At 36.7% G+C, this 26,847-nt stretch overlaps 1 protein-coding gene across 1 annotated transcript in view; it reads left to right on the forward strand.

Moving 5' to 3' along the window:
• The window catches only part of suclg2 (succinate-CoA ligase GDP-forming subunit beta), a 118,860-nt gene that overhangs the window by 40,914 nt on the left and 51,099 nt on the right, over positions 1 to 26,847 (forward strand). Inside the window, exons 3-8 of the mRNA XM_065241536.2 lie at positions 7,960 to 8,059; positions 10,488 to 10,578; positions 12,829 to 12,981; positions 13,697 to 13,786; positions 18,354 to 18,450; positions 26,133 to 26,294. Coding sequence (XP_065097608.1) covers positions 7,960 to 8,059; positions 10,488 to 10,578; positions 12,829 to 12,981; positions 13,697 to 13,786; positions 18,354 to 18,450; positions 26,133 to 26,294 — 693 coding nt within the window. The remainder of the gene's footprint in view (positions 1 to 7,959; positions 8,060 to 10,487; positions 10,579 to 12,828; positions 12,982 to 13,696; positions 13,787 to 18,353; positions 18,451 to 26,132; positions 26,295 to 26,847) is intronic.

Here is a 26,847-nt window from a genome sequence, read left to right on the forward strand (position 1 = left end):
AATGGGAAACAGTCAAGCAGAAATAAACGCCCAGCTCTGCTGAATGCTGTCATTGGTACATAGGCTTCAAGTTAATTTGAGTTCATTAATGAGCAATTCCAGGGCTGAGAGGAAGTGACTGTATTACTTCAATTACTTCTGATGCGATTGAAACCGTATAAACATATTTGTCCCTGCATGTTTTTTCTTTTTATAATACATGGGAGTGCGGAAAACATTATGCTATAGGGAGAGAAAATATTAGTGTTTTACTTCAGTAAGCATTGTGGCCCAAAGGGGGAATTTTTAATGCTTTATTCATTTTAAATAATGAAATGACAGTAATGCAAATTATCCCCAGAATTAAATGAGTACCGTACTGTTCATTTAGCATTCGGTTAATGAGCAAATCATACAGTTTACTGAACAAATGCCATGTTTAACTTTTTGTCGACCTTTTGTTAACCTGGCAGTGCTAATGCTGTTGTTCAAGATAACAGATTTTCAAGTAATTAGATGTCTGTTGCGGTAATACACAGTATGAGACAGAATAATCATTAAGTATTATGTAATTGTTATTACATGAAAAGTATTGTCACTGCACGTCTCCGGGAGCTAACGTTGCTTAGTTTCATTGAGAAATGATCAAATTTCCTGCTTACCAAAAGATGTCAATCAATTTCAAATAGGATTGCAATATAGAAATCCTGCCAGCTGTGTTGTCTGTCTTCTGTAACAAAGTGTTATTATATGCCTGCCCACGCTAGCTAAAAATATGTTTTTTTGTTGCTTCTAGAAGTATGAAAAATGTGGTTTCTCATAGTTATCAATTGGCTTGTCTCAACCTAATGTCATTCACAGATGGCATACCCTTGCTCACAGATGCATATTGTACATTTTCCTAAAAGCTTTTTAGAAATGGCAAGTTACAATTTTGATTGGCTGCTATAATTGGCCATCGTTGGGCAGTTAAACATTTTGTGCTTGGTTGATGGCATAGGTCTGGTGCCTGGAGTTCCAGGCTGCTCCTGGAGAAAAAAATGTCTGGATGAAGTTCATATATCATTTCATGGTGTGGCTTGATGTGTAGCTTCAGGTTAAACAATCAGAAAGCCAGTTTCTTTGTCTTTGAGGCATTTAAAGTGTCACTCTGGTGATTGATGTGATGGAATTGTCAACATGAGTATGAATTATGAGATTGGATGGTTAGTAAAATAGTAAAAAACACACACTACGTTCATATATTTTTAATTGTACTTTTTATTTCCCAGATTTTAGAATAATGGTAAACTCATCAAAACTATGAAATTAAATGCATCACAAATATAACTATGGCAATTATGTCAAGACCAAAAGATTTTGAAATAAATCAAAACTATGTTGAATTTATGCCTACTTCAGTGTAGTCACCATTTGTGTAGTTTCCAGAAATGCACTCCTAGGATTTTATCAGGCAGCTTCTTGATGCTTTTTAAACTATGTTGAAGGAATTGTCATCTATTATGGGCTCTTATTGACTGCTTGTGCTTTTTCTTTATTATTTAGTCCAAAACATCGCTTTCAAAAATATTTTTTCTTCAAAATTTGTAGTTCTCGAATAACAGAAATGAATATATTGGTACAATAATGTTTTTGGCTATAAAAGTAATTTAAAACATTTGAGCATATACCTTCAGACTAAAAGATTTTTTAAATCATGGAAAATGTTTTAGTTTTTACTAAACTTTTGAAACAGTAATGAAAATATGTATATGAAGAGTTTGGTTCCAAAAGAGATAGCTCTTGTTTTTTTTTTTACTCTTTCGCCACCATTAACGAGTTATCTCATCTTTTAAGAGAAAACACTTTCCTGCCAATGACTTGTATTTCCAGCTTTCCGCAATACCACTATTATCCACCGGGTGCAACTTGTAAAACCCAGAAGTATCGCCCTAGGGCAGGGGTTCTCAAAGTCCGGACTCCGGTCCGGATCCGGACCCGACGGGAACTTGATCCGGATCCGCGTCCACTTCATATTACAAGTGCATTCATTTCTATGTGATTGATTAAATGTGTGCATTTGCTACTTTACAAATGCATATTAAACTTGTAAACCATTTGTTTAGTTTTTTTTCCTTTTAGATTTAAGAATATTCCTGGTCCGAAAATAAAACGAGTTATTTAAAAATTTCCTGTGTGACGCTGTAGCCATCACACCCAGATATTATGCACAGGTACTTCATGTACTACGGCTTTTGATCAGTAAGTCCTAATCAATCTGAAATCACAGTTGGTTTGATTCATTTAAAACATGCATTTGAAAAAGCAACACTCGTCAAACATAATCATTATACATATTCTTTATTATCATGAAAATACCTGAAAAGGTTTGAAGAACAGCAATATAAATATATCCTTAAGACATTTCCTGGAGCTGCGTGTTTCTGGTTCTTCGTCTGCAGCACATATTAAGTTTCTGTCCGAGAGCGCCCCCTGGCTTTTGGATGTAGCGGCATTTCACCGTACTTCATTGAGAAGCATAGCAAGCATCATCAGCCAATTTATAGGTGCACCCCTAATTTTGGTCAGTGTCTCTGCCTACCAACCACACCTTTTTTGCCATGGTTTATGCATCTGATGGAGAACATACTGTGCCATTTCTCTAATTAGGTTGCTCTGTATTTTGCACCTGGTTACTTTTGGCATATTTCTTGTGTTTATGTTTAAAAAAAAAATGTTTACTTTAAATGCAAAATACACTTATGTTTTTCCCAAACTATTTGTGTTGATTTGTTATATAAACAAATGATTTACATAAAGTTTTTCCGGACCTATGAAAATGATGAGAATTCAGATTTGGACCTTTGAATGTAAACTTTGAGAACCCCTGCCCTAGGGGATCGCTCTGTATCTGATCTCTAACAAAAGTCCTTCACAAACAAAATTGATTTATCAAAATGTTGTTTTTGAAGAAACCTACCCATATTTGAGAGTTGTTAAAAAGATAACTAATGAAGGTAGGATGAAATTTTTTTTTTTTTTGGAAGCGCAGAGGGTCTGTTCTTTCATTTGATATATAGGGCTGGGTATCGATTCAGATGTTCCAGATCATTCCGATTTTGATTCACAAGCTATCAAGACGATTCGATTTCGATTCTCGGTCCGATTTTCGGTCCCGTTTCTCGACTCGATTTTTATACTCGATTCTCGATTCAACTCAATGAATAAAGAATATATAGAATATTATATTATATTATAATAAGAATATAGACTGAATGAATGAATGACAGGCTCGCCTCTCGCTCCTTGGTAACATTGCGCAAGGCAACATTCAATGTTTGCGAAATAAAATGAGAAAAAATTGATTCGTGGCCTGTGAGAATCGATTTTGAATCGTTCACAGGAAAAAAAACGATTAATTGAAAAATCTTTTTTTTTGCCCAGCCCTAATAATATGTTTATATATTTAAAAATAAAATTTTCTGGAAGGCATTAAACTTTTGTGAAAATCATGAAAAAATGCTGGCACAAAAAAAAAATACGCTGGTGGCGAAAGAGTTAAAAATCTTGTTTTTTTTGTGCGTAATTTTAATCAAATTGCAGTTGGTTTGTTTTGATTAAAGCCATCATAATTTAATAAATACAACTAAGTAGCACAATAAAACACAAAAATAAACATTATAACATGATAATAAACATGTTTTGACTTAAATTTTAAAAACAGAGTTATCTCGTTTTGAAACCAAACTCTTCATACACACAGAACTGGCCAAAAGTGAAATGTGAAACAGTGACAAAACTGTACGTTTTTTGTCACTGGGGTTGTCGCTGGGGTGAAAATGCAGATTAAACCATTAAAAATATGATCTGTATGGTACAAAATAGACAAAACACTAACCTTAAAGGTATTTATTAGACAAAATATTTTGTCAGAAATGCAAACAACAGTGGGAATCTAGGTTTTATTCGAATATACTAACAAATTAGAAAAACTAAAATCTCACAGGTAATCATTTTTATCTGCATTTGTAGATTCTCTTTTGTAATAATTTTTGTAGTCATTGTCCTGGGCTATGTCTTCATAAAGATTTTTTTGCTAAGCATCCTTTAGTTTATAAACCACCAAACACACCAATGCAACATGCATACAACATTTTCAATGCATTTTAATAAAATATTTCAATTATTCAAGTGCAAATATGTCAATTGTTGGGTTTGCTCTGATCACTACAGGCCTCATGCTTCTTTCACTTTTTAATTTGCAGCTCACATCATTAATCCATGAGATATAAATGGGTGCTTTGAATTAAAGTGCAACATTTGGCATGAGCATCACTCCTGAACTGACTAAATAAAGATAATTGACATATGATGGATTGAGCATGATGTACTAAGGTTCTGGAAATATGGTGCTTCGTGATTTAATAACTATGATGTTAAACATGTAGGAAGCACCAGTGCTAGTCATCAGTTGACAAATGCTGTATCTAAGCATATTATTATTGAACTTTGAGGTTTTGAGTTAAATTACACTTTTGACTTTCTAAAACTTACTCTGAAAAATATATGCTGGATTAAAAACACCCTTATATAAATATGAGGATCTTGGATGCAAAAGCCGCTGAATGCCACCTCCATTAAAAATTTGATCATTATATTAACCTGATGCTTTCAGCGCGTATTACATGCACTGTAAAAAAAATCCATTGAAATTGCAGCTGGGTTGCCGGTAATTTACCGTAGATTTAAATTTATGTTTTTACTGGCAACATTTTGTTCAAAGTTAAATGTACATTTAACATTTACAAGTCTTTGTCTTTACAGAGTAAAACTAAAAAAACAGCATCAAGCAAAACATTCTGGGAAACAAAATCTGAAGCAAAAAACAGAAAAAGGTTGATGATGATTTCTGGTTACCAGAATGTTTTGCATGAGGCTGTTATTGTATAGTTTTATTCTGTAAAGATAAAGACTTGTTAATATTTAAAATTTATTTAACTTTGAACAAACTCTTGCCAGTAAATAACATAAATTTAAATCTACGGTAAAGTACCGGCAACCCAGCTGCAACAACATTGTAATTTCTACGGAATTTTTTTTCAGTGTGTTCATCAGATACTTTCGTTTTATATCAGCTTAATCCCAGTCTCGGGTCATTCAGAAATATCGGTTGGTTGCCATTATCACTTTTGATAATTAAAATTAAGTCATATATGCGCTCTTTCAGTTTTAATAGCCACTTTACTCATGAACGCTATTAAGTAGCCCTAAAATGTTAATGATATTATAAGATCTTATTTTTACACAAGCAGTGTCAGTACACATACCTGTAATTACCTATAAACAGCATATCTTGTTCACGTCGTCATTTCCAGGTTTTCATCTCTTCATCTTTCGTGTTTTTCAACTGAACATACAAGCACATCTCTGTGCCCCTCTCTCTCTGTCTCTTTCTGCTCTATATCACTCTTATCTGTGTCTCCTGTAGCTCTCATCTCATTCCAGTTTGCTGTAGTGTCCTGTCTTACACTATCAGATCTCTTATTTGGACACAAGGTCTTCTGCCAAGTCTTTCGACTCACCAGCCTTTCCTCACTTGTTTCGTTACATCTCTCTCAGTTTAGATTTAATGATGCAACAGCTTCCATATCTCTCGTTTTGCAACTTCTGCATTCTTATCGCTGATGGTCACACACATGATCAATGCTATCTGCTCTGTGTGGCAGTGATAAATTATGTATGCATTGCAGTCAATGGTGAAGTTGTGGTTTGTGCAACACAGCAGTGTTAGTGAGACTTAATCAGCACCTAAAAAGTGAGAGAACTTTTCAGGGTTACGGGGGTTCGACCCCAGTCTGCAATAATTCCAGATCTTGGTACTACAACTACCCCAGATCATTCAATTTTTTTTTGTTTAAGGTTTTGTATGTAAGAAGTTTTTTTGCCATGCACAGATTATATTTTAAACGGTTTCGTAGCATTGACATGCATCCTATTTAAAGGAATAGTCTACTTATTTTCAATATTAAACTATGTTATTACCTTAACTAAGAAGAGTTGATACATCCCTCTATCATGTGTGCGTGCACGTAAGCGCTGGGGCGCGCTGCGACACTTCGATAGCATTTAGCTTAGCCCCATTCATTCAATGGTATCATACAGAGATAAAGTTAGAAGTGACCAAACACATTAACGTTTTTCCTATTTAAGACGAGTAGTTATACGAGCAAGTTTGGTGGTACAAAATAAAACGTAGCGCTTTTCTAAGCGGATTTAAAAGAGGAACTATATTGTATGGCGTAATAGCACTTATGGGAGTACTTTGACTCGGCGCAGTAACACCCTCCCTCTCCCATTATGAGAGGGAGAAGGGGAGCGGACTTCTCAGGCGAGTCGAAGTACTCCCAAAAGTGCTATTCCGCCATACAATATAGTTCCTCTTTTAAATCCGCTTAGAAAAGCCCAACGTTTTATTTTGTACCACCAAACTTGCTCGTATAACTACTCGTCTTAAATAGGAAAAACGTTGATGTGTTTGGTCACTTCTAACTTTATATCTGTTTGATACCATTGAATGAATGGGGCTAAGCTAAATGCTATCGAAGTGTCGCAGCGCGCTCCAGCGCTTACGTGCACGCACACAGATGACAGAGGGATGTATCAACAAATTTTTAGTTAAGGTAATTACATAGTTTAATATTGAAAATGAGTAGACTATTTATTCCTTTAAAGAAATAATTCACCAGAAAATTTACGTTCTCTCATAATTCGCTTTAAATCTAGTGTTCTGACTAGTTGTCATATGCATCTTTCAAAAACCAATGTGTGTGAACAAATGTCGTAAGGGGGGTGTTATTTTCCATAATCTGTGTGTTAAAAGCTCTATATTGTTTGCAAAATAAACTCAAAACATTAACTGTTTCCTTTTGAGGGAAATCTACGCTGCATCATGAAATGACACTTGGGGACGCCACCAGCGTCTTTGCAGATACCCGAAGGCATAAAAGTGAAGCGTATCAGCTTCTGGAAAAATGAAGCGACTCTTCTTTCCACCCCTTTTTTCCCCTATATGCTCTTATTGGTCTACAGCACCGGTCAATCACATCATATACTGTAGCTTTTTCTCTGCTACTTAAAATATTTCTCATTCACCACTTATTTCCCAGATGCCTGCATGACACATTTCTCCAACTTGAGCTCATTTATTATTCTCCACCGTGACAGCCTATTATGATCATATGAAGGCTTTAATGACTTTGAAGTCATTATACCATGTGCCAGTTCATGTCCCTGTTGTAGCCTGTGCAGCAATGAGACTCTGGTTAGATGCTTGCTGTGGAAAACTGACATGTATCAAACCTCATTCTGATCCTAGATCATAACATTGCAAAACAGATCATAACATTGTCAAACTGTTGTTGACACTTGGCAGGAAGTCACAAGGGACTACTGACTCATTTTTGACCTCTCCCAACATTCGATTAATATGAAATTGTAAATATATATATATATATTTATTTATTTATTTATTTATTTAACATGTACTGTATATATCAACTTGGTACAATTTTATTATTCAAGTGCATTTCGAATTCAATAAGATGATTCATATACAACTATAGTGTTTTATGGCAAAGTATTATTTCTTCAGCTTTTCGCTGGGTTTCAGTGTTTCTTTCTTGGTGAAAGAAATAAGTGGAAAATGGGAAAATTGTTAACCGCTCTGGAAGACGCATCATAAAGCATGCCTTTGGAGATCAGTGTAATATCTAAAATCAAATTACTGCTGAAAATACTTCTTTTCCCAAACTCACACATTTCTGTCTGCTTGTTATATGCTGTGGTATGAGTGGAACATACTGTATCTTTAAGCAATATGGTTGCAAGCCTAATTCAAACGTGCATTATCCACATAAGCGGCACATATATGCACTAACCACCATGTCATTTACCTTGATCTATTTTCCTAACTCATTCTCATCATTTTTTGTTTTCATTTAGAAGCGAAGGAGATTGTCCTGAAAGCTCAGATTTTAGCGGGAGGACGAGGCAAAGGAGTGTTCGACAGCGGCCTGAAAGGAGGCGTCCATTTAACAAAAGAGTGAGTGCAGTGGCCCATTTTTTGACATATATATTTTGCTTTTCTGAGTTTTATTCCTTTAATAACTAAGGTCATTGCAGGTGTCCTCGAAATATATAATAATGGATTTTTCAGATGTTTGTCGCTTTAGTGGCAATAACCAATATTCTAAGTGTAAAAGAAACTGTAAAGTGTTGTAAACAAGAACCCTTGAGAATTAATGCGTGGAAAATATAACAATCTCTAAAAACTTTTGCAAAAGCCATGCGGTTTCCTCAAGTAGGGGCTGATTTATGACTGAATGCCTGCGTCGTGCATCACTGTCACCATGCTGTACTCCTGCGTTCAGGGTGAAGGGAATCATCCAGAGGAAATGTCCTGAAACTCACGCTATTCTTATTTTATCTAGTAAATGAGCACAGTGCTTTTTGTGGCTACAGAAGATCTGCAGGATTGTGATACAGTAGCAGATTTTTCTTAAAGTCCCCCTGTGGTGAAAATCAAGTTTTTATCAATGTTGTGATTTTAATATGCTATTAGACAACCTAGTGCAAATTCATCATTCAGCACCATTGCTTAGTAAAAATGAAGTTTCCCAAAGATAATCTCATTCCCGTGATCCTACGTTACAAACATGTAACCAATCACATCATCACTTAACAGTAATATGTGTTTGAAACTGACGAATGTAGCATCTATTTCTATATATTTATGGTCGGAGATGGTGTGAAAAACTGGAGGCGGAGACTAATTTGAATACTAAATGAGGCAAGGGTGTAGTTAAATTTAAGCTGTGTTAAAGCATGAAGAAATTACTGTCACAGGATAAACTTATGCTATTATGATGCTCAAAGATGAGTTTTAAGTGATAAAATGATCGACTACAGGGGGACTTTAAACAAAACTTTTTTACTTTTTTGACTTTACAAAGTACACTTCATACTTTAAAGTGTACACTTTGTATATCTAGTGCACTATAGAGATGATACACAGTAATTATGACCGCAAGATTGGGATAAAATGTGGCGAGATTGAGACCGGGAATACGGGATGAGACAATACTGGCAGGGCCGGAGTCAAGGGGGGGCATTCGCATGCAGTGCCCCCCCCAGACAGGTTGTTCTGCCCCCCTAAAGTTTTTTATTAATTTAATATATATCAAGAATAATTAAAATAAATTGAACATTGAATGTTTCATGACTTGTAATGTAATCAAATGAGGAAAATATAGTTGATATATGTTTTCTTTAATTAAAATAGACCAGTTTCTCTGATTGGATGTATTGCCGCGTCTCACCCGTCTTACGTCTTTAGCATATTTGTGACTTAATACTAGCAACGTGTTTTTTCACGGCATTTTATGGATTGTGTAAAATATGGATATTAGAACATTTAGAACGAACCAGCATCGCCTGCTTCATCTGACTTTATGCAAACACAGGCTGGCTCAAACTCAGAGATTAGAGGTCGAGGTGGAATTTACAAATCTACAGGACACTGTTTTAAGCAAGTTTAATGTTCGTACACGCTGTCTTCAGCTATTTTAAAGGTAAGTAAGCGTTGTTTTAAATTACATAAGCTTAAATGCGAAGTGTGGCTATAGACCGTTTACAACATTAAGACGTGATTATGGTAAAGTGGCTTTTTTAAAGCTAGGACGCGGTGTGCACTGCGCTATGAAACCCATTCGTTTGTTGTTGTGTCGAGCAAAGCGCAAGCGCAGCGGAGCTCAGCTTGCGCTCACGCCACGGTCGAAGTTCAATAGTTTTGCGCATAGTTTGTGGTCTTTTGCACTTTATACGGGAAATGAGCTGACAGTCTGTACCAGTTGTATTAGTGTGTGCTTGCTGTATTTGTTGTTTTAATGTCTTGTTTTTGCAAGTTATTGTTGCTATTGCGTGCCCCCCCCCAGTTGGAAGCCAAGTGCCCCCCTGTTAGTTATGGTCTGGCGCCGGCTCAATACTGGTAAATTAAACTTAATTAAATAAAAGTAATTGGACATCTTATATAAGGCTTTGACTTGCAAATGTTTTTTCCACATTGTAAAAAGATATTTATTGCAAACCGCCAGCCATCCGGAAATTACCGAGATATGAATAGGGGTCAGTATGGCCCAGTCAAAATTTGCATAGTATGAGCATCAGAGATCAGCTTTTTACTAGCGATTTATTAGTGACCTAGAGGTACTGACAAATCTTACATATTTTCTTTATTTGATGTCATAGTTTTTACGTTTTTAGTTTTTTATAATCTTATACTGTCTAGGTTTCAATAAAAAATGGTCCCATTCTTTTGAAACCTTCTTTACTTTGAGTTTTGTTTTTTGTTTTCCTAAATTGTTATAATTGTTTTTTTTAAATTAGTATTTCTACTGCATTTCTTCATCATTCTCTTAAGTTTATACTGTAAATGTGAAACTTTTAACACACTTTTTTGTTACTGCCATCAGCCCTGCTGTTGTTGGAGAGCTTGCCACTAAGATGCTCGGTTACAAACTGACCACCAAACAAACCCCTCAGGAAGGAGTCAAAGTAAAAACGGTATGGAGAAGTGCATTATTTCTTTGTTTTATTTTATTACTTTGTGCAACTTCAGTATAATTTCACCATAATAGCATTCAATAAATAATCACTATTGTAATAATGTTTCCACTTTCTCTCACTGTTCCTACATTTATTTATGGCTGCAGGAGAGAGCTGTACCATGCATACCATTTAAAGTTGTTTTTCTCTTACAGTGTTCTTATACTCTTACTTTTTTAAGAATTGTTCTTTTGCTATTAGCTGAGTTGGATGTCATGGTTCATTGAGACGAATAAACCGTGTGAGTCACACCTCCGTGTGTAGGGAATAATGGTAAACAGCCATTTCCATGTGTCACTAACAAGCCAAAATATCATTTCTTTGCCTCTCCTTGTGTCAGATACCCACACAGACTGCCATACTCCTACTTACCCCCGTATGTTTATCTCTGATTATCTCTCTCTCTTTCCCCCTCCAGAAGTAATGATGGCTTCTTCCACTTAGCGTGTGTTTGTCTTCCTATTCTTGCATTTAAACATGACCTTGAACTTCGATTTTGTTGCTGCCAGCCTTCCTTTGCACGACTACCCAAAATATTTTGCAAAAGAAGACTGCCTGGGAAAGAGCAATGGATGTGGGTGGGGATGCACGGCTGGAAGAGTAGGATAAATTCAAGGTTTTTTTTTTAGAAGGAACATGGCTGGGATACAACCACCAAAAGTAAATAAATGCTTTGGAAATGCGAGCTCAAGCGTTCAGCATCCATGTACATTAATTTCCTTCGCTGCGTTTGAGAGAACGCCCCATTTGCTATTCAGGAACCCTTTGGTTTCTTTCTCACATGGATGCATTATTGTATAATGAGGTTTTCCTCATGAATTCATTGAGAGGAAAAGGAAAATTTTGTCTTTTGTAGTATAGCACCATTTACGTGAACATGTAGTCACAGCAAGTCATTCATTTACATTTAGTGTTTGCTATTTTTAGTGCCAAGCCATAGAGACATTTGGCGACATGATGTGGCCGTGGCTAGTGACCAAAAGTACAGTGACCAGTTTGAATGGGACTTAAGTCGTCAGATGATGTTGTTCGACTTTACAGTGAGGTTTAAACATCGCTTCGGGATTGAAAATGACTCATTTTTATATGTTGTAATTATGTTGTCAGATTGGGAGCAGAAAGAAACCTGTGAGGTGTTATCAGAGCTCCACGTTCGCATGATGTTTTTCACTCAACTGTGTTGCCATATCTGTCTTGTTTTCTTCCTCTGTCTTATAATAAATTGAGAAGAGATCGAGAGTAGATGATAAAATAGATGAAACTGTTTTTAGAGGAAATGAAATGAACAAAAACAGCAAACATTAAAATATCTTCTCTATTGTTGCATCTAAAAATGGACATGGGTGCTTCAGATGTGCACATCTTGTTTTTCATGCATTTACTTTCTTGATCTTCCTCTGTCTGAAATCTTTTTTTGTAAATCTGCCTATTATATTACTATTATTATACAGATTTTACTATCTCTAATCAGAAATTGTTATAAATAGACAGTGAGAAGGATTTGGAGGCAGTATCGTTCGTATGAGCACCACAACTACATTAAAGAGCCCCAAAACCTCTTAGTTCACATCTGTATCCATCTGTGTCAGTCAGCCATTTTTAATAGTTGTTTTTTGTACCTGCCTGTTGGTGGCTTTTCCTATAGACCCTTTTACTGTTTGTACACAATGATGACCTGGCAACGAATGCGTGCACATATTGGCAACGGAAGTATGGTAAGATTTAGCAGTGAAGCAACACAGATAGAGAAAGTTATTTTTAAAAATTAACTTTTTCAACACAGCTACTATGGTGGAGTGGATAGAAGACGTTAGCAGGTGGCCAAATATAAAGTGGTCAGATACATATATATATATACGTATATAAGATATTATATTAGTGCAACCAAGCGCAACAACCAGACGTTTTAATGGTGGGAAACTGTTTAAATAAACTTTCTTAATTGCTAACACATTAAAACCACTGGGGAACAACACCACTTATGTTGCCAAACTGCACGTGCAGGCTATTTGATCACGTGAGCTGTAAAAGGGTCTATTCGTCATCTCGTGCCTCAAAACGTCTGCATTGCATTGTATTAGCAGTAGGGGTCTACATACAGCTGCCAAAGTAGTTTCACTTTTGCCTTGCTTTAAAAATCTGTCTGTCAATGATGTTCAGCATTTTAAAATCCACCATCATCGACGTGTTTGTGTTTGTGGTGAGCAGGTGATGGTCGCAGAAGCTCTGGATATCTCCAGGGAAACATACTTTGCCATCTTGATGGACCGTACCTGTAATGGACCCGTGATGGTGGGCAGCCCTCAAGGTGGAGTTGACATAGAGGAAGTGGCTGCCACCACACCAGAGCTTATCTTTAAGGTACACCTTCTCTGTATCTCACTGAAGTACAATATTTGGTTTTAAGGAGGAAATGCTATGAGAAATTAACATGTTTGTTTAACTAAATGTATTATGCTAATGTCTGAACATGTTTTAAAATTTAAAACTTCCTTTTTAGTTGCTTTCAGATGTGTGTAGCCTCTGTGATGTTTATAAAAAAAATATATGCCAAATAAATATATGTCATTGTGTGAAAATATAACCTTGATATCTTTAATATCGACTGAGTAAGGTCATGTCAAAGATTGAAATCAATGCATAAAATTAAACTTTGATCCTAATCTCAAAATTAGATTATGAGACATTAGCCTGGATTTCACAGAGTCAGATATTAGCATAATATAGACAGTTTAAAAGATATGTGATTAAATAATGATATGCAATGTGATAAATACTATTTACACTGATAAACACATCTACCCGATATATTTATACAGTCATATTTGAGCAAATGTAATATCTGTGGCTCAGTCTTGTACCGCTTTGTTGTGATATCTGGTCTTATGCATTCATTTTCTATTTTGTGTGTCTTAAGTTTATGTAAAGTTTATGACTTTTATTGTAAAGCTATTATATGCATTGTTCTTCAGCTTTTTTTTTGAGGTTTGCATTGTACCAGCAGCTGTCTTGATTTTAATATAAACATCAGATGGTTGGTTTTCTCTCTCATTCTCTTTACCGTCTTTCACTACAGGAAGTCATAGATATATTTGAAGGGGTTCGAGAAGACCAGGCACTACGTATGGCAGCTAATTTAGGATTCAAGGGACCGTTGGAGAGACAGGTAATGATGTTTCCAAAGACATTTGTCATTACCAGAGGCACTCCTCACCTCACTTCACTTTGTCCTCTGTGCCTTTACATTTCTTTCACTGGGAAAAAGAGATTGTAAAAGACTTGATGACTTTATGCAGCCATCAAACATTTCTGCTATCCATTTAGACCTGAACAGACATCACAAGCCATTGGCAATTCATGCTGTTAGATCATTCACATAAAGTGCCACCCATAAACAAAAAGCCTAAGTTTAAATTCTACGTTTAAAGCCTTAAAGTTAAAAACTCCAGACAACCAAGTCTAATAAGTCCTTGTCTTTTTTTACACTAGTCAATACTAGTGCACCAATATCAAAATGTCAGAGGCTTGCTGCTTTGAGGGCATGTTTTTAAAATGTATGTAAGTTTTATACTTTTAATGGTTTTAAATGCATGGTAAATTAAATATTTATGTTTTTTAAACATACAAACATGAAAATTCAGTCATTATTTACACTCTTATGCCACATTTACACAAGATTTTCGGTATGTGGAAGTTCTACGAAGATATTGCATAACACACTAAAGTGTTTAAAGCGTAACTAAACCCCTGGTCAGAGCCTGACTCCACCCACTGCAATATTTGAAAAATGCAAGAAAAGTGGGCAGATCCCAACGGAGATAGAGGGGACGAACTAAGTGTGTGGTGAGATCGTAACAAGGGCGTGGTGAGCTTGAACCTGCTTACGTCACGAGTTATTTCTTGGACCCAACATCCAATAGGAAAATTCAACTGCAGTAGCCACCGTTCATCCTGAAGAGGGCAGCACTCAGACGTTTTTACACCATATATTGTAGTATTGAAACACTTTATATCCAAATGTCAAAAAACTTACTAAAATCAATGAACAGCACTAATAAAGCATCATTCTTACAGATCATTAACTAAAAAAAGTTGGTTTAGGGTTTAGTTACTCTTTAAGGGATTTCTAGGGCCCTATCTTGCACCCAGCGCAATTGACTTAGTCAGTCCCTGGGCGGTTCAGCGCAAAAAAGGAGGCGTGTTCCGGCGCAAACCATCCCTGATGCTATTTTGCAGTTTCAAAAAACAGTTGCGCCACTGACCAGAAAAAACTAGTCTAAAGTCAGTGGCGCGTTGCGCGTTGTTCATTATGCTATTTTAAGGGTGCATGCTTGACCATAATGTATAGCGTGCACAACGCGCACACACTTTGCATCTAATCTACACAAATGCAACAGTTATTTTTGCAAATCATAAATTGTTACAATAAAAAATATTTAACACATGAGATAAGGGAAAACATTTTGTTGAGCATCGTGGTGATAGTTTTTATTTATTTTGTGTGGCTGCATTAAAAAAATCTCATGCAAATAACAATTAAAATATTTTCAGAAGTTTGTTGTGTGGCTGTATTAAGTTTATTTTTTGTAAATAATAATTAAAATGTTTTCATAAGAAACCTTAATGTATGTGAACTTGATTTGTAAGTGTACTTTGGGGTTGGACTGCTTGCGTTTCTTGGCTTTCAGCGGTGAGGGTGGACACAGCGATGTCCTACTTCAGACCAACCCCTTATTGATTTGCGCCCGGCGCAAGAGTTATTTCACACACCGGGAAAATAGCAACAGCGCCCAAGACCCGCCCACAAACTCACTTGCGCTTTGCGCTTCGCACTTTGGGCATTTCAGATCAGAGTCAGAGTTCACCAAACTTAAACTTTGCTACATGCCAAAATGTGACATTTTTTCCACGGGTTTGCATTTCCGGAAGTTTGGAGAATATTCATATTTTGTTTTTTTAACACTACATTTGTAATGAAATAGTCATATGCAGGATTAAATATGCAATTAATTTAATAAAATAATTGCACTTAATTCATCAGGAACTTTGAGATCTCAATAGCAAAAATTCAAGCAAAACAAAGCCTTTTGATGTACTTACCCCTTTTGCTGCCAATCCTACAATTCCCTACGCGTCAATGCCGCTTGCCTCTTAGCATTGAGAATGAATAGAAAATTCACATCTCCACCCACTCTGCACCAGGAGATACATAAAGTATACTTCTGCATTGTGTTGCTAGCATGGAGCTGTTATTTGCACTTGCTTCCTCATGCAGTACCACAAGACTGTATTATTCAAAAATATTTTATACATGGATAAACTACGTTTAGATATAGACTATTCTTCGAATAGTCACTGATTCAAGAAGACTTCAGATTTCCTACAGAAGAAGAAATTACTACTAAATGTCTGGCTTGTCAGTTTTAGACCCTTTTAATACACATCATTCGCAAGCGTCTGTTTTAGTCAACGCTAATTAGAGCGGTTTGTGATGCGGTATACTGTTAACTTCTCTTCACCACTTTGAAGTGCAGTTAGATGACAAAGAGCCGAAGCGTGCCAGTGTTTGCTGATGAGAGTCGCGCTACAATGTTTTCTGTCAGTATGCACTCATTATTAAGAGCTTCCGTCGACTACGGGATGAGGGCGATGTCATTTCAACTCGTAAATGCTTTTAAAGTTAGATTTGTTAAGATGACAAATCTTTTCTGAAAGAGCAGGAAGTAGTGTGATGTAGAGCAATAAACAGTTGGTTATCTTTTCTGTCTTTACCTTCCAGTAAACCTCAGACTTATTCTGCTAACTCCGTCTGCAAATAATAATGCCATTCATAAAAAAAATTTCAAAAATGTATTATAGAGTGTATGACTGAATATTAAAGTTTATATTAAAGGTAGGGATGCACCGATCCGACTTTTTCAGTCCCGATCCCGATGCCTGGGGTTTGTATATCTGTCGATACCCGATACCGATCCGATACTATTGTTGAATTAATAATAAAATTGTTAAATGTGTAAAGTGCTTTCTGCTACATCTAGTATAATTTTACATTTAAAAACCAATAATTTAAAATTATTTACAAGTTACAAGAACATTAATTAATCAAATGGCACTGTTTAGTAGAACATATAATAGGCACGTTTGATCAAATAAATATGCTAAATATATTTTCCTTAATTGCGCAAAACTGTCACAGTAATAAAAGCTTTAGTGTGCAGATGGTTATTTTGGGAATTATGCGCTTGACCGGAACTTTTATGCACATCCAGGGTGCAGAATTGATGAACCTAAATCATCCTGTGCGCTACGATTATGCCTTCCTTTGCGCAGAATTGATGCTCTTGAAGCACCCACCATGGAAATCCTCGCTCGATCGCAATGGATAGTTCATAACAAAGAGAATAGATTAGAGGAGTTACCTATGACGCAGTTTTTTACCTGACGGGAGGGGTTCTGGTGGACCAGTCACAGCGCTAGCAGTCCGCGTAGAACTGACGCGCTGTTAAAAATCTTGCGAGGTGCACATCAGGCTAAGCAGAGCTACGCACAGGCTACGGATAACCTCAACGTAGCTATGGTGTAGAGCTTACGCACGACTATAAATCGGGCTTAAGTGTATTTTAGTTGCGTTAACACTGGTATGAACACACCTTTTTTTCAAACCAGCACGCCCATGGGCGCACAAATGGGCACAAATGCATTTGCTATTTAAAAAACGTGACGCTGGATGTAAAATTAATACTGCGGCATGCACATAAAGTCAATGCAAAGGCTCGAATACACGCTGGGTGATGCAAATGACACAAATTATCTCAATTACTCATTTCACAAAAGAGCGGGAAATTTGCATAACACGTTGTTGTGTAAGCCAATCAGTGACGAGCTTATTGACGCATCCGGTTTGACATGTCCGGTTGTTTTAGAAAATAGCAGAGAGCATTGTTTCATTTTTTGCAAGTTACATGAAAACAAGTCATCCCACAAGTTATCAAGAATGCTTTTGTGTGCATGCGCCATTATTTCATGACAGAACAGCTTTGAGTATCTTATTCCTTAGCTTACGTATAATGAATAATGTTAAAGTATATTACTTAAATTTATATTGTTGTCACAAATCCACAAAAGTACCACAAAAGAAAACGTCACAGATTTTCTTTAAATCTGTGCCTGCAAAGACCAGATGGGTCAAAAGGTTGCAATCGCACTTGCATTTCAATGTGTGGGCATGCTGTCGCTTTTTTGTGATTAATGCCCTATTTTTGTTGTGTTCGGGAGTGCACAAGTTGTCTACTTCTTCACAGTTTTCACTATTCAAGTTCAAAATGACCATTATTATAGAAGTATTACAAAAAATATAAAAAAGCGTTAAAAAAGTAAGAAATATGAAAGCATTATGAAATGAGTTACTGGAATATGAAAGAGCAAATATATATATATATTTATATATTTATATTATGTTTCTTATAGAGGATATACTGTTTATCATTAAAATGCACATCAGTGAATTATTAAACAATATTTTTGTGGTCATAGACATATTCAAAATGTCAGGAGACCATTCTGACCAGCAGAGCAGATGTTCGGTCAGCCTCATTACTTGGTTGTGTGTATGACCCAAAGTGTAAATGTGTGTGTGTGTGTTGTGAAGGTACTTTGAATGGCTTATGTAACCTCAGAGTTTTGTGGCTTGTGTGCGGTGTGGGTAATTATTGCTCTCTGTGGATCTGTCACAGGCTGCAGATCAGATTAAGCGGCTCTATGATCTGTTTCTCAAAGTCGACGCCACTCAAGTCGAAGTCAATCCGTTCGGAGAAACACCTGAGGGACAAGGTAAGACGCCCATGTGTGAGCGTGAATGCGAGTACTTGCCCGTATGTTGCATAAGAGCTTCCCAGTAAAAGCCTACAGCTTTGAAGGATAAGCGTCATTTCACACTAATGGCTGGTTAAATCAAACTCTACGGCTAAGGCGAGTGCTGCCTCAGCAAAACTTTACGAGAAAATGTCACACTGGCACAAATATGTTCTTAATATGATCAAATGCTATTTCCGAAGCTATTTCTTTTTGAGGTACCTGTTAGTAGATGATGTAGGATGTTGTAACGTTTATTGGTATGAAATTACATACAGTAGGTCCAGAGAGGGTAATGCCTGCAGTATTAGTCTGTCAAATTAAAGAAGGGGGAGAGAAATCGTCTCTGCTCTATGCCATAATGGCAAAATGATTTGGTCCTCATAGGGGCCGTGACAAAACTGACGGCCCTTTTTAGTTTCTCCTGTTTTTTACTTTCGCTCCTTTCTTTCTTGTTCTGTATTCTTTGTGTTTTGTGATTGTATGAATATACATGATAGCTGTCAATCAATCATACATTTTATAATTAATACTAAATTAGTACATGCAATCAATAGCTCTGTGTTTAGGTTTAAAACTTCCTCATTTGTTTCTGAAATATCTTTAATTTCTCTGTGAAATATGCAGTAGATGTATTCTGGAAATATCCCTTGGACAACCACATTAGTTGAGACATTTCTCTTGACAGCAAGATCATAATGGAAAGGCTTTGGCTGTCCTTAAATGCATTGTATATTCAGTTGTTTTTTTTTCTTAAGAATAGTGACAAAAATAAAATTTGGTGTCTTTCCCACTGAAATGCTCTCAAACATATTATCAAGAAGACACATTTTTTGTCATTAATGAGGAAATAGGTGTGAGAGTGTTTGTCAGTTTGAAGGGTGCTGAAAATTAGCTTGTTATTTCTTTCTTAATAGCTGGCTTGATTCTCTCATTTCTTTCTTTCTTTCTTTCTTTCTTTCTTTCTTTCTTTCTTTGCTCTCTTTCTGTCTTTCTTTGTTTCTTTCTTTCTTTTGCTCTCTTTCTTTCGCTTTCTTTCACTCTCTTTCTTTCACTTTCTTACTGTCACCCTCTTTCTTTCGCTCTCTTTTTTTCACTCTTTCTTTTGTTGGTTCGCTTTCTTTCTTTCATTCGTTCATTCGCTCTATTTCGTTTGTTCGTTCGTTCGCTCTCTTTCATTTGTTTGTTCGCTGTCTTTCGTTTGTTTGTTCGCTATCTTTCATTTGTTCATTCAGTCTCTTTTGTTCGTTCGTTAGCTCTCTTTCGCTTTCATTTGTTTGCTCTCTTTAATTTGTCCGTTCGCTTTCTTACTTTTATTTACCTTTATTTAACCAGGAAGAGACTCATTGAGATTAAAAATCTCTTTTTCAAGAGTGTCCTGGCCAAGGGAGGCAGCAGTACAACCACACAATACAGTACACACAAATACAAAATACACAGAAACACAAAAAATAGAAATAAAGAAAAAACTAAATCCCTCAAAGTCAACCAGAATCCTTACACATCAATTAAAACATCCACATCCAGATGTGGCTGCCTGTGAGTCAAATAACATCATTTTAAAAGCGGCCAGTGAAACCAACTTAGTTAGTTTCATAGAATCTTGCAACTTGTTCCATGTTGAAGGAGCAGCAAACTGAAAAGCCTTTTTTCCTAACTCAGTTCGAACCTTTGGGACAGTTAAAAGGAAATGATCCTGGGAACGAAGGTTATAAGACCCAGTACCTTTTTCACTTATATATGTCAGGAGGTAGGATGGAAGGAGACCTAATATTGCCTTGTATATAAAAATATGCCAATGTTGAAGTCTCCGTATTGATAAAGATGACCATCCAACCCGATTATACAGTTCACAATGATGAGTGAGGGCCTTCATACCAGTGATAAACCTCAATGCTCCATGATAAACACTGTCCAATGTATGTAAACTAGTAGACGACGCATGCATGTATAAAACATCACCATAGTCAAGTACAGACATAAAAGTGGCATTAACCAGCCTCCTTCTAGATTCAAACGAAAGGCAGGATTTAATTCTAAAGTAAAACCCTAATTTAAGTTTTAATCTATTTGCCAGCTGCTGAATGTGAAGGCTAAAAGAAAGAGATTCATCAATTAAAATACCGAGATATCTGTACTTAGAGACAAATTCAATTTTTGTTCCCTGTGTAGTGCGAATTGAAGGCACATTTGTTTTAGGTTTTGTATTTGTAAAAAGCATAACTTTAGTTTTATCTGCATTAAGAACAAGTTTTAACTCATAAAGATTCTGTTGAAGCATGTTGAAAGCAAGTTGTAACTGGGAGAGGGCCTGGTCAACAGTGGGTTCTGAGCAATACAGTACTGTGTCATCAGCATAAAAATGAAATTTGACAGTAGACACATTGTGATCAATGTTATTAATATAGATGATAAATAACAATGGTCCTAGGATTGATCCCTGAGGCACACCTTTTGATATTTTCAGATAGCGAGATGTGCTACCCTCCGCCTGCACACACTGAGTCCTATCTGTAAGGTAGTTAACAAACCAGCCAATAGTTTGCTCACTGAGCCCAGCCCCATACAGTCTCTGTTTAAGTACTGTATGGTCCACTGTGTCGAACGCCTTTGAAAGGTCAATAAAAAGGGCTGCACAATGCCGCTTGTTATCCATTGATTCAATAAAATCATTTAAAACTTTAAGAGCTGCTGATGTTGTACTATGCCCTTTTCTAAAACCAGATTGGAAATCAGATAAAACATTATAACTGTTAAAATATTTCTTTAACTGATCACTGACAAGGGATTCTAAAATCTTGACCAGCACTGACAGTTTAGAGATTGGTCTGTAGTTATTTAAAATGGAAGGATCACCACCTTTTAGAATGGGAACCACAAAGGCTGATTTCCAGATGGGAGGAATCACATTTGTGTTTAAACACAAATTAAAAATATTAGTCAGGGGTACGGCAATAATATTTCCTGCAAGCTTTAAAAAATAGGGATCCAATTTATCAGGGCCTGCGGATTTTGTTGTGTCCAAGTGCTTAAGGGCTTTATTTACATCTGAAACTGTGATAGAACTAAAACTAAAAGGGTGGCTAAAAGGATTTAGACCAACAGTCTCAACCGTAGAAGAACAACAATCATGCTGAGTACTGAGTGACTCAAATAAGAATCCTGAAGCAGTGAAATGTTCATTAAAACAATCAAGCATTTTGGCCTTGTCAGTAATTTTTTGAGAGTCAGTTACAATGCTTGAGGGAAGCTCAAGGCCTTCACTGTTTATTGATAATGACTTGACAGTTTTCCAAAATTTTGACGGATTATTGAGATTATGAGTGGTTTGAGAAAGAAAATAGTCAGCTTTAGCTTTTCTAATTTTAAGGGTACATGCGTTGCGCAGCTGTCTGAAGACCAGCCAGTCAGAATTCTTGTTTGATTTCCTGGCTTTTGCCCATGCCAAATTACGCTCGTGGAGAGTGGTCACTAAATCTGGTGAAAACCAAGCATTTTTTCGGCCTTTGACCCTATATTTCTTTAGTGGGGCGTGCTTATTAATTATGTTGGTAAACCCCTCATAAAATAGGTTCCAGGCACTTTCAACGTCTCTACTGATGTTAATTTTTTCCCAGTCAAAATTAGACAGATCATTAAGGAATTTTTCTTCTGAGAAATGCTTCATATTACGCTTGACTATGATGTGTGGTTTAATTTTTGAAGTTTTAGTATTTCTTACTGTTGCTACGACACAATGGTCACTGATGTCGTTTGCAAATATGGAGGCAGTTGAGTACTTGTGAGGAACATTAGTTAGAATCACATCTATTAACGTTGATTTTTCCGGATTTTTAAGGTTTGGCCGTGTGGGACTGTCAACAATCTGGAAAAGATTTAATGAATCACAATTAGCTCTAAATTCATCAGATACTGGTTGTAACCAGTTCCAATTAAGGTCTCCAAAGGCTACTAATTCCCTAGAGTTAAAGTCAGAGAGGAGTTGCATTAAGGAGGGTAGAGCACCACTAACAGCTGAAGGTGTCCTGTAACAGCCAACAACTGTTATAATGAGTGATTTTGAAACTTCAAGCTCCAGAGCTAAAAATTCAAACTGTTTGACTAATGATTTGGATAGCAGTGTTTTAACTTGGTAGTGACTTTTAATATATATTGCTACACCCCCACCTCTATTGGGGCGATCAGTCCTAAAAACATTATAACCACTGATATTAATTTCTTTATCTGAAACCGATTTACTTAACCAGGTTTCAGTCAGGACGAATACATCAGCATCTGTAGAGAGGGCCCAAATACGCAACATATCCAGCTTAGGAACAAGACTGCGTACATTCAAGTGAAAGAAACCAAGACCCGATCTTTCTTTAAAATCTGCTGGGGTGTTAAAACTTAGTGGGATACTTGGGCCTGGGTTGGGCTGTACATTCCCTGACATCAACAGTAATAAAACAATTAAACATTTGTGCTTTAGTTGTTTCTTGTATGATACATTTCTTCTCCATCCGAAATTGGAGGTGTGGTACATACAAGAGGTAGTGATAAAATGATCATATAACATCATAGTACTGGACAGGCAGACTAGGTCAACAGTATCAGAGAGGAAAAGTATGGGCAGAGGGAATAAAGCCACATTAGTTGAACAACCAAATGTACACGTGCCCTTGTATGAGTCACACGGTCTTTGAAACACTGGACCGGAATTGCCATTCCAGCAGTAAATGCCCCCAGTAGGACATAAGAACAGAAAAAAATAAAAACATAAAAAGGCAAGGACCAACCGCATCTTTCTCTCCATGGCCGTCGAACCATCCAGGAGAGACAGAGTGTTACACGGGACCTGGACGAATTACAAACAGGTCTTTGTGGGATAACGGAGTCCAGGTATACGATGAAATCCGATGCGGGTTTTCCGAATCTCCGCAGCAATCGCTAATATCACGTGTCGTCACTAGTAAACAGGAAACCCAGCGAGTGAAGCAGTGCTGTGGATACAAGAGTTGAATCAAGACGAGCCGCTTCCAAAAAACATCGGATTATATCTTGAAAGCAGCTGTAAAAACGAGGGGGAAAAAATCACTTTCCTTTATCATGGAGCGATCAGGCACATCAAAATCAGCAACACGTCTACAGTCAAGCTCCAGCAGGCTCCAAGCCCCGACCAGCCAGCACGAAACAGATCCTCAAGCGTTATCAAAGTGCTCTGCTATAAGACTACAGCACCAGATCACTGGGGATATATCAGTCCCGTCTTGGACTAGACTTTCGTCATAGAACATCCATCGTCGCAATACCACCAACGAGAATGACAAATATACCCTCTTCGTATGAGTAGTAATATTGTTTCAAAGCACACGAAGTAAACAGTATACTGTTTTCAAATTATCCCATGAACATTATCCTCTAAACAAACAAACAGATCAATCACGCACAATCACGCACAAACAGAGAGACGTGCTGCCATCTTGGAATGGATCCTCCTTCAATATACAATGCATGTGACAACTTTTGGTCTCTTTCTTTTGCTTTCTTTCACTCTCTTTCTTTCACTTTCTTACTGTCACACTCTTTCTTTCACTCTCTTTATCTCTTTCTTTCTTTTGCTCTCATTCTTTCGTTCGTTCTTTCTTTCATCCGTTCGCACTTTTTCTTTCGTTTATTTGCTCTCTTTCGTTCGTTCGCTCTTTTTTTTGTTTGTTTGCTCTCTTTCTTTGGTTATGTTCACTCTCTTTCTCTAACTCTTTCTTTCTTTTTCTTTCCTGCTTTCACTTTGCTTTTTTCTTTCTACTTCTTTTCTTTCTTAGTTTCATTCTTTCTTTATTTTGCTTTATTTCTTTCTTTCACACTCTTTCTTTTGCAACCATATTTTTCACACTCTTTCTTTTTCTCTTTCACTATCTTGCTTTCTTTTGCTCTCTTGCTTTCTTTTGCTCTCTTTTTTTGCTCTTTCTTTTGTTAATTTGTTCGCTCTCTTTCTTTCGTTTGTTCGTTCGCTCTCTTTCGTTTGTTTGTTTGCTCTCTTTCGTTTGTTTGTTTGCTCTCTTTTGTTTGTTTGTTTGCTCTCTTTCATTTGTTTGTTGGCTCTCTTTCGTTTGTTTGTTTGCTCTCTTTCGTTTGTTTGTTTGCTCTCTTTCGTTTGTTTGTTCGCTCTCTTTCGTTTGTTCATTTTCTCTCTTTCATTCGTTTGTTTGCTCTCTTTCTTTTGTTCATTCGTTCGCTCTCTTTTGTTTGTTCGTTCGCTCTCTTTCGATGGTTTGTTTGCTCTCTTACTTTTGCTCTCTTTCGTTCACTTTCGTTCGCTTTCTTTTTTCCGCTTTCACACTCTTTATTTGCTTTCAATTGCTCTCTTTCTTTTCATTCTTTCGCATTCTTTGCTCTTTTTCCTTTTTTTTCTTTCTTTCGCATTCTTTCAATCTCTTTCTTATTTCACTTTATTTTGCTCCCATTCTTTCCCTCTCTTTCTTTTTTCTCTCTATCTTTCACTCCATTTCTTTCTTTCGCTCTTTCTCTTTCTTTTTTCACTCTTTCTTTTTTCACTGTCTTTCTCTCGCTCTCTTTCTTTCTTCTGCTTTCTTGTGCTTCTTTCTTTCCTTCCCTCACTCTATTTCTTTCTTCTGCTTTCTTTCTTTCTTCCTTTCTCTTTCTTTCTCTTTCTTTCACTCTCTTTCTCTGATTCTCTCTCCTGTCTCACCAATTCTTTCTTTCTTAGGCTTTCTTTCTTTCCCCTCACTCTCTTTATTTCTTTTTTCGCTCCCTTTCTTCCACTTTCTTTCTCTTTCTTTCGCTCTTTCTCTTATTCTCTTTCTGGTCTCTCTATTCTTTCTCTTTCTTTATGTTCCCTTCAAATATAAAATAAAACTCACCTAGTTACATTGTATGTTGATAATAGCTGAGTGCACTCAGTGTTCTTTCTTACACAGATTAGCTTTGTTAGTGAGCTCCAGGTCCCCATTGGCTCAGGAGACAGCGAGAGACTGCAAAGCACCATAAATGAGAAGAGTCCTGGGTCTGGTCACATACGAACACACAGAGCACACAGTCACAGACAACTCTATTCCCCGGGTTAATTTTTAGATGTGCTTGTGTGGATGTTTGGTATACTGTTGCTGTATGACATGAGATAATATAGACATATACATTACATCTGTGAAGATCATGTCTCAACTATGAAAGTTTGTCATTAGAGTCGTTTGACGATGTTTAGAGATATGTGACTCCTGTTCACATCATAAATGATTGGGCTTGCCACACGCACCCCCCTATATTAAAAAAATAAAACAGTTGTGAGATTCTTGTGGATGTTTCCGCTAGAAACGTCTTGAGAGCTTTTCAGCTTCTAGGAAACAAGATATTTGTTTGATAAAGCAATAAGAAACAAACTGATGGCTTTTACTTGTCTTATCGAATGTGATATTATTAGAGGAAAGCGCTCACCGATACTTAGAAAAACTCAAACTGGAAAATTATGTATTTGTGTTGTATACCCACAGTGTCAAGGTAGCACACTGAACAAATCAAACATACTTGAATCGTGACTGACTAGAAACACCTGAACATTAAATTCTGCGACAAACTGCAGCACTTGACTATACTTTTGTAAATAAAGATTGGTGAACTAGACATATGCTAGAATATGAGTAAACTTTTTTTTTCTTTTTTTACAGTGGTTTGCTTTGATGCCAAAATCAACTTTGATGACAACGCAGAGTTCAGACAGAAAGCTGTGTTTTCCATGGACGATACAGAGGAAAGCGACCCCATAGAGATCGAGGCTGCCAAACATGACCTAAAGTACATCGGACTGGATGGAAACATTGCTTGTTTTGGTGTGTTTTTAAAACCATCCTATGGGGATGTACTAAAATTTGATGGGTTGTGAATGTTTTTTTCTGTTGGTAGGCATTTTTTATTCAGTGTTTTCATACAGTAAAAGCCTTATTTTTATGCATTTTTGGTTACAAAAATACACAGTTACTTTTATTTAATATTTTAATAAAGTATTTCTTGAACAATTAAGCACGTTACCACATTAAACAAATCAAATAAATAAAGGCAAAATTATTAACATTTTTAATAGGCTATATTGTATACAGGGGCCCTACAATGTGTTTGTACTTGCACTTTCTCCCAACGTGCTTGCTTTTAAATCAGACTGCCCTGCATGTTTGTTGATGCTCTGTGTACCTGGCCTGTACCACTACGCTTGCGATCTTCAGACCATGTGTCCCTCTTTCTTTCTTTCTTTCACATAATTGTATGATCCTTGTCTGTCCTCCCATGTGTTTTGGGCACATAGTGTGCCCATCCAAATAAAGTCCCACGCCTGCGGCTAAAGATTCGGCTCGTTCACTACAAAGAATCGGCTCGTCACTTATATTT

This window comes from Paramisgurnus dabryanus, chromosome 14 (assembly GCF_030506205.2).
Source record: "Paramisgurnus dabryanus chromosome 14, PD_genome_1.1, whole genome shotgun sequence".
Lineage (NCBI taxonomy): Eukaryota > Metazoa > Chordata > Actinopteri > Cypriniformes > Cobitidae > Paramisgurnus > Paramisgurnus dabryanus.